Source organism: Oncorhynchus kisutch, unplaced genomic scaffold (assembly GCF_002021735.2).
Source record: "Oncorhynchus kisutch isolate 150728-3 unplaced genomic scaffold, Okis_V2 scaffold2967, whole genome shotgun sequence".
NCBI lineage: Eukaryota > Metazoa > Chordata > Actinopteri > Salmoniformes > Salmonidae > Oncorhynchus > Oncorhynchus kisutch.
Genome location: NW_022264912.1, coordinates 1 through 8,563, shown reverse-complemented (window position 1 = coordinate 8,563; position 8,563 = coordinate 1). Strand labels below are relative to the sequence as shown.

Sequence of the window (8,563 nt, the reverse complement as noted above, 5' to 3'; positions counted from 1 at the left end):
TAGCTCCACCCTGGACCCTGCCATAGCAGGTCACTGATCCTGGCTAGGGGGTTAAAGATCAGTCTAATCTCAGGCACCTCCATTTTTGATTAGTTGGCTGTCGTGAGTCACCACGATTACCCTTGGAGATAAGTCAAGGGTCAACTGAGGGGATCAGGGTTCAACTACGAGCTACGGATATTTTTCCTGTTTCACCTACTCTCTCCTCCAATCGCTGCCAAGGACGGATGAGTTCAGTTCAGGTTCATTGTTTTTGCTTAATAATGATGCTCTATACAGTCCCCTCCACACCCAGTGCAGTTCAGTCAGTCATTTAAACAGTTCATTTAACCATTTGTTCCCAGAAGGTTAATAGGTCCATGACTGTGAACTGTACACATTTTGTATACAAACACTCGGTCAATGTTTAAAGTTCAGTAAAGTTCGTCTAGAGTGTTTAATTTTTTTTCATTTTCACGGAGGAGAGATTCCGCTCTCTTCTCTGTCTCTCTGTTTTTCTCCCATGGTCCCGTTCTCTCTAGTGCTCCAGAGCAGCAGAGGACATCAGAAACAGATCAGAAAACAGATCAGAAACAGATCTTCATCAGTCTCTCCTCAGGTTCTTTGTAAACAATCCAGAACATATTTTCTGCCTTTGATGCCTTTCGTGCTTCTCCTCCTCCGCCTTCTTGCTCCCTCGCTTTTCTAACTCACACAGCTTTATACCTGGGAGGAAGAGAAGATGAAAAGGTTAGAAGGTCAGCTGTGAGGACTGGGGAAAACAGTGAGCCGTCCTTCCCATTTTCTCTATGAACTGGGAAACTGCACGCATGTCCCAAGATAATAAAACACTCATATAAGCCAATCACAAAAGTTATGTCATCTATTCTTGCTGGTATACTATCGCCATTGTGTTTTGCTTGGCAACATCCTTCCTCCATTACACTCAGCACCTCGGTGTTAAATGTCCAAATATGCAGCCATTTTTATCTCAATATGCAGCCATTTTTATCACAATATGCAGCCATTTTATCTCTCAACAACAGCCATTTTTATCTCAATACAGCCTTTTTTCTCTCAATATGCAGCCATTTTTATCTCAATATGCAGCCATTTTTATCTCAATATGCAGCCATTTTATCTCAATATGCAGCATTTTTTATCTCAATATGCAGCCATTTTTATCTCAATATGCAGCCATTTTTATCTCAATATGCAGCCATTTTTATCTCAATATGCAGCATTTTTATCTCAATATGCAGCCATTTTTATATCAATATGCAGCCATTTTATCTCAATATGCAGCCATTTTTATCTCAATACCAAGTCATTTTTGTGTAATAATAAGTACCTTGTGATTGTTTTCAATTAAAATGGTAAAAAAATTAAAAAATTCTCAAGCAAGAACTTAGCTAGAATTGGTCTGGGAGTGGTCTGAGTGGAAACAGGAAAAACCCTAGAAATGAGCTATTATTGGCAGAGAGGTTTGAAACTTTTTTCATGTGTTTTATCTTATTGGTCTATTAACTAGTGTTGGTGTTGTCACCAGACAGGCCAAAACGTCCTCCCCACTGAAACAAGCAAGAAACTTCAGGCGGGTCTTTCAAAACAGCTCTTACATTAAAAGAGTAGTATCATCATTTTCACAATTTCACAGTATTATTACAAACTCATAGTGTGGAAATATACATAAAACACAGAGAAATCCAATTTTTTTACTCCACTGGGCCTTTAAGACATAGGGTTTGAGAGACACAGTAAAGTTGAAAAGGTATCAAAACCATATTCCTGTACTTGAAAAAAAACGTATCCCTTTCTTAGACCATCAAATTTTTCAGTTTGAAGGATAGTGATTTGATACCCTTTTCTAGTTTAGGAGAGAGCATTATAAGATTACTCCACCAGACAGTCCTATCAGAAAGTATTCATACCCTTGACTTATTACACATTTTGTTGTGTTACAGCCTGAATTTTTTTGTCACTGTAAGGGTGCCGTCTTTCGGATGGGACGTTAAACGGGTGTCCTGACTCTCTGTGGTAACTAAATATCCCATGGCACTTATCGTAAAAGTAGGGGTGTCAACCCCGGTGTTCTGACTAAATTCCCAATCTGACCCTCATGGCCAACTAATCATCCCCAGCTCCAATTGCCTCATTCACCCCCCCCCCCCCCTCCTCCTCTCCCGTGTAACTATTCCCCAGGTCGTTGCTGTAAATGAGAATGCGTTCTCAGTCAATTTACCTGGTAAATAAGGGTTTAAATAAAACGAAAATCTCACCCACCTACACACAATACCCCACAATGACAAAGTGAAAATATGTACATTTTTAAAGACAAAAGAAGTCAATACAGAAATATTTGCCCATTACTCTTTTCTAAATTCTTCAAGCTCTGTCAAATTGGTTGTTGGATCATTGCTAGACAACAATTTTCAGGTCTTGCAATAGATTTTCAGGTAGATTTAAGTCAAAACTTGAATTCACCTGACAGCAGGACAATGACCTAAAACACAAGGTCAAATATACAGTGGAATTGCAAGAAGGCAGTGAATGTTCCTGAGTGGCGAGTTAATCTCATAGTGTCTGGTGGAAAGTAGAGTGAACCAGGTTTTCCATTAGGATTTTTCCTGTGCCATTATGTTTTTTTTTTATCCTGAAAAACTGCCCGGTCCTTAACGATTACAAGCAAACCCATAACATGATGCAGCAACCACTATGCTTGAAAATCTGGATATTGTTACTCAGTGATGTGTTGTGTTGGATTTGCCCCCAAACATAACACTTTGTATTCAGGACAAAAAGTTAATTGCTTTGCCACATTTTTTGCACTATTACTTTAGTGCCTTATTGCAAACAGGATGCATGTTTTGGAATATTTGTATTCTGTACAGGCTTCCTTCTTTTCACTCTGTCATTTAGGTTAGTATTGAGGAGTAACTATAATATTGTTGATGCATCCTCAGTTTTCTCCTTTCACAGCCATTAAACTCTGTAACTGTTTTAAAGTCACCATTGACCTCATGGTGAAATCCCTGAGTAGTTTCCTTCCTCTCCAGGAACTGAGTTAGGAAGGACGCCTGTATCTTTGTAGTGACTGGGTGTATTGATACACCATCCAACGTGTAATTAATAACTTCACCATGCTTCTCCATTACTGCACCTGTCCATAGCCCACCTATAATTTAGCCCAAACAACTACCTCTTTCCCTACTGTATTTAATACATTATTTATTTTGCTCCTTTGCACCCTATTATTTTATTTCTACTTTGCACATTCTTCCATTGCAAATCTACCATTCCAGTGATTTACTTGCTATATTGTATTTACTTTGCCACCATGGCCTTTTTTGCCTTTACCTCCCTTATCTCACCTCATTTGCTCACATCGTATATAGACTTGTTTCTACTGTATTATTGACTGTATGTTTGTTTTACTCCATGTGTAACTCTGTGTCGTTGTATCTGTCGAACTGCTTTGCTTTATCTTGGCCAGGTCGCAATTGTAAATGAGAACTTGTTCTCAACTTGCCTACCTGGTTAAATAAAGGTGAAATAAAAATTCAAAGGGATTTCAATGTCTGCTTTTTTTTGCCCATCTACTAATAGGTGCCCTTCTTTGCGAGACATTGGAAAACCTCCCTGGTCTTTGTGGTTGAATCTGTATTTGAAATTCACTGCTCGACTGAGGGACCTTACAGATAATTGTAACATGTTAAACACTATTGCACACAGTTCATGCAATTTATGTGACTTGTTAACCAAATGTTTACTCCTGAACTTATTTAGGCTTGCCATAACAAAGGGGTTGAATACTTACGGACTTAAAACATTTAATCTTGTAAAAACATAATTCCACTTTGACTTTATAGGGTATTGTGTGGAGGCCAGTGACACAAAATCTCAATTGAATCAATTTTAAATTCAGGCTGTAAGACAACACAATGTGGAGAATGTCATGGGGTGTGAATGCTTTCTGAAGTCCCTGCTATATAGGCCTACAGTATCTCGCCCTGTCTTATTTTGAAGTAAAATAATATGTGTAATAAAAAAAATAAACGAAACATCACCAACCATAAATATCATTGATACTATAAGAGTGACATGAAATACTTCTTGAAGTACTTTTTTTTGTTGCCGTTGTATTTTTCTTGTCTTACCTCTGTTGCTATGACGCACTCCCTCTTCTCTTCTCCTATAACAAAGACAGACTGGTAGATCTGAGAGTCTCGAGGGGAACATATCGTTGATATCCTACACTCCTCCTTTTCACTGCAAAACACACAAGTCAACACACACTGTTAGCCTACCTTAACGACACACAAGTCAACACACACTGTTAGCCTACCTTAACGACACACAAGTCAACACACACTGTTAGCCTACCTTAACGACACACAAGTCAACACACACTGTTAGCCTGTGTGTGTGTGTGTGTGTGTACCTGGAGGTGTACGTGTGTATACAGTATGGGTACAGATGTAGGATCTTAATTTGTGCAAATTTGCTACAGAAGGAAAATAATCCTGCAGCGACAGGAAATGTGGATTATTATGTGGATTATTTTAAATTATATTAATTATATTTAATTTTTTGTTGTTGAGGCTGATACATTTTTTGTTAGGGCGACTCAAGTCTGAAATGAGTGGAAGTGACAAACTCAAATAGACTAAAAGTTTGCATTTCCTGCAATTCACAGCAACATAAGAGTGATCAAATTAAGATCCTATAGCTATATGGGGTCGCCACGTCTACTCCCGCTCCTTCCCTCCTGCGTTCGATGTCGCCGGGATACTAACCGCCGGTCCTGGCAATCATCATTACGGACACCTGGCATCACCATTACACGCACCCGAGCTTCATCATTACGCGCACCTGATTTTCAGCATTATGCGCACCTGATCTTCATCATTACGTGCACCTAATCTTCATCATTACGCGCACCTGATCTTCATCATTACACGCACCTGAGCTTCATCATTATGCGCACCTGAGCTTCATCATTACACGCACCTGAGCTTCATCATTACACGCACCTGAACTTCATCATTACACGCACCTCAGCTTCATCATTACATCACACCTAGACTCCATTTCCTCCCCTTTATCTGACAGCCCCCTTAGGTTCCTTCCCCAGGCAGTATTGTTTCTGTTTGTTCATATCTAGACGCTACTCCTATGTTGTATCGTTCCATGTTCTTTGTGATTTTAAACTGCTTCTCGACTCCCAGCATCTATGTTACAGGGGGAGAGTAAGTGGTAGGGTTTAAACCGTTGCATTCAGGTCCTGGTGCGACTTACAAAATGAACGAGACTGTTTTTCTTCTCTCACAGTAAACAGAACAGACTTACAGCCTATAGAAATAATGTCCAGAACGCATGACCTTTCACCTTTCACACATGTACGGAAACAGTTTCCTGGAGTGTTAGTGTAACAATGGTATCATGCGCTATAAGTAGCCTAACCATAGGTCTCAAGGTATATTCGCCATGTTTGTAGATCAAGATAGAAACCTTAATTTATAGAAACATGTACATTCTTTTACCTGTACATTCCACTCATCGGTATTTTCTCTTCTAAACACTTGTCGTAGATGTGATTTAGTCTTTTATCCTCTTGCGACTTATCATCCTTGAACTCCTTCGACTTTGCATTACTATAGTCCAAGTGATAGTTCTTGTGGATAAAATTTGACTTCTCTGATTCGCAGTCCACCTCCAGTACAACCTTCTGATTGGTGTTCTTCAGCTGGGAGGCGGGGATAAGGTTATCCTTCTGTACGTCTGATAGGTTGTTCATGGTCTCCCGGTCTCCTCTGTCCCTGCCCATCTGTCTGTGGATGTGTCTTAGAGCCAGCCCCACCATGCATAGCAGCACCAGAAACGCAACCAGCCCTACAGCCAGGGAAACTGCCGCCCACTGGAAGCCATCTTGGCTCTCTCCGTTGATCCTCTCACCACCGACTGGCAGGGTCACTGCAAAGAACTGACAGCGGGGTCCTGTGAAGCCGGCGGGACAGATACAGGTGGTGGGGGATTTCCCCGGTCCCCCTTCCCCGGTGCAGAGTCCTCCGTTGAGACAGGGGCGCATGGAGCACTCCTCCAGGACGCGGTCACAGTTTCGGCCGGCGTACCCCGGGGGGCAGGCACAGGTGTAGTCGTTGATGCGGTCCAGGCAGGTCCCTCCGTTGGTGCAGGGGTTACCGGCACACTCGTTGATGTTGATCTCGCAGCGCTGGCCTGTGAAACCGGAGCGACAGCTACACAGACGCACGCCAACATGGATCAAACATAGACCACCTGGAGAGAGAGACACAGGGGTTCAGGGGTTTAGGGGTTAGGGTTCAGGGGTAAGAGTTCAGGGGTTTAGAGTTCAGAGGTCAGGGTCTTACACATAGGGTTCAGGGGTTAGGGTTCAGAGGTCAGGGTCTTACGCATGGGGGAGAGCACACAGTTTGCCATTATAGGGCCTGTCCGGAAACAACCCCTAGACGCTTGTGGAGGATTTGATAAGTTTAAACAATATTGTAATTGCTCCATCTTGCCCTCTGATAGGCTAGGTGGAATTTTCGCTATTGCTTACACATCTCCAATCGTCACACTACATTGTGAAGTCTCAGTAACCATCACATGGAGCAGAAGAACAAATCATACCATCCCCTTCATCACTAAACCACCATAATGAGCTGGAATGCTTATCCAAAAGGTCGATCTGACCCAAAACACAGGCCAATGTGCTTATCCAAAAAGTCGACCTGACCCAAAACACAGGCCAATGTGCTTATCCAAAAGGTCGACCTGACCCAAAACACAGGCCAATGTGCTTATCCAAAAGGTCGACCTGACCCAAAACACAGGCCAATGTGCTTATCCAAAAAGTCGACCTGACCCAAAACACAGGCCAATATGCTTATCCAAACGGTCAACCTGACCCCAAACACAGGCCAATGTGTATGTGATTGTGATATTTATTTGTCACATTATTTTCCTTTCTACTCAGTAAATCCAATAGTACAGCTAACAGTACAGCTAACAGTACAGATAAAAGTAAAGCTAACAGTAAAGCTAACAGTAAATCCAATAGTAAAGCTAACAGTAAAGCTAACAGTAAATCTAATAGTAAAGCTAACAGTACAGCTAGCAGTACAGCTAACAGTACAGCTAACAGTAAATCCAATAGTAAAGCTAACAGTACAGCTAGCAGTACAGCTAACAGTAAATCCAATAGTAAAGCTAACAGTACAGCTAGCAGTACAGCTAACAGTACAGCTAACAGTACAGCTAACAGTAAATCCAATAGTAAAGCTAACAGTACAGCTAGCAGTACAGCTAACAGTACAGCTAACAGTAAATCCAATAGTAAAGCTAACAGTACAGCTAGCAGTACAGCTAACAGTACAGCTAACAGTACAGCTAACAGTAAATCCAATAGTACAGCTAACAGTAAAGCTAACAGTACAGCTAACAGTAAAGCTAACAGTACAGCTAACAGTAAAGCTAGCAGTACAGCTAACAGTACAGCTAACAGTAAATCCAATAGTAAAGCTAACAGTACAGCTAGCAGTACAGCTAACAGTACAGCTAACAGTACAGCTAACAGTAAATCCAATAGTACAGCTAACAGTAAATCCAATAGTACAGCTAACAGTAAATCCAATAGTAAAGCCAATAGTAAATCCAACAGTAAAACTAACAGTTCAGCTAACAGTACAGATAAAAGTACAGCTAACAGTACAGCTAACAGTACAGCTAACAGTACAGCTAACAGTACAGCCAATAGTAAAGCTAACAGTGATTCCAACAGTAAAGCCAATAGTAAATCCAATAGTAAAGCTAACAGTAAAGCTGACAGTAAAGCTAACAGTAAATCCAACAGTAAAGCTAACAGCTAACATTAAAGCTAACAGTTCAGCTAACAGTACAGCTAATAGTACAGCTAACAGTACAGCTAATAGTACAGCTAACCGTACAGCTAACCGTACAGCTAACATTAAAGCTAACCGTACAGCTAACCGTACAGCTAACCGTACAGCTAACATTAAAGCTAACCGTACAGCTAACCATACAGCTAACCGTACAGCTAACATTAAAGCTAACCGTACAGCTAACCATACAGCTAACAGTACAGCTAACAGTACAGTGATGCAGGTTTGGGGTCAATTCGATTTCAAATCTAGTCAATTCAGGAAGTACACTGACATCCCAATTCCAATTGCAATTTTCTTCAATGGTTTTCAATTAGGAAAATATTGAATTGGAATGTACTTTCTGAATTGACTGCAATTAAAATGTAATTGAGCCCAACCCTGCAGTGTTGGGTGACATTCCTGGAAGCTGACAAGAAGTCACCACATGTTTACATCCAGGACAATAGACACACAGTTCCCACAGATTCCTGTTGTTCCATAACACTTCCAGCCTACCGAACCCCAGGGGAATTCAGGGAAGAGAGAGAGAGAGAGAGAGAGAGAGAGAGAGAGAGAGAGAGAGAGAGTACAGGCGTTCTCCCACACTTTCAACCTGCCAGGGGAATTCAGGGGAAGAGAGGGGAGAAGGAAGGGGGAAGAGAGAGGAGAGGGGGAGAGAG

General features: G+C 41.4%; 1 protein-coding gene across 1 annotated transcript; it reads right to left on the bottom strand.

Moving 5' to 3' along the window:
- Window positions 1–653: 653 nt before the first annotated feature.
- On the bottom strand, window positions 654–6,819 carry LOC116371189 (delta-like protein 4). The gene is made up of 3 exons (XM_031820076.1): window positions 5,523–6,819; window positions 4,137–4,248; window positions 654–705 (listed from the first exon to the last, which is right to left on the bottom strand). Exons 1-3 carry the CDS (start codon window positions 6,065–6,067, stop codon window positions 700–702), a joined length of 663 nt encoding a protein of 220 aa, XP_031675936.1. The 5' UTR covers window positions 6,068–6,819; the 3' UTR covers window positions 654–699.
- Between the last annotated feature and the right edge of the window lie 1,744 nt (window positions 6,820–8,563).

Bases quoted from the DNA above. Each gene is read 5' to 3' on its own strand.
- LOC116371189 (XM_031820076.1), bottom strand. From the start codon at position 6,067: ATGCGCCCCTGTCTCAACGGAGGACTCTGCACCGGGGAAGGGGGACCG. The intron at 4,249-5,522 runs GTAAAAGAATGT...TGTGTTTTGCAG, and splicing joins CCGATGAGTGGAATGTACAG to TGAAAAGGAGGAGTGTAGGA.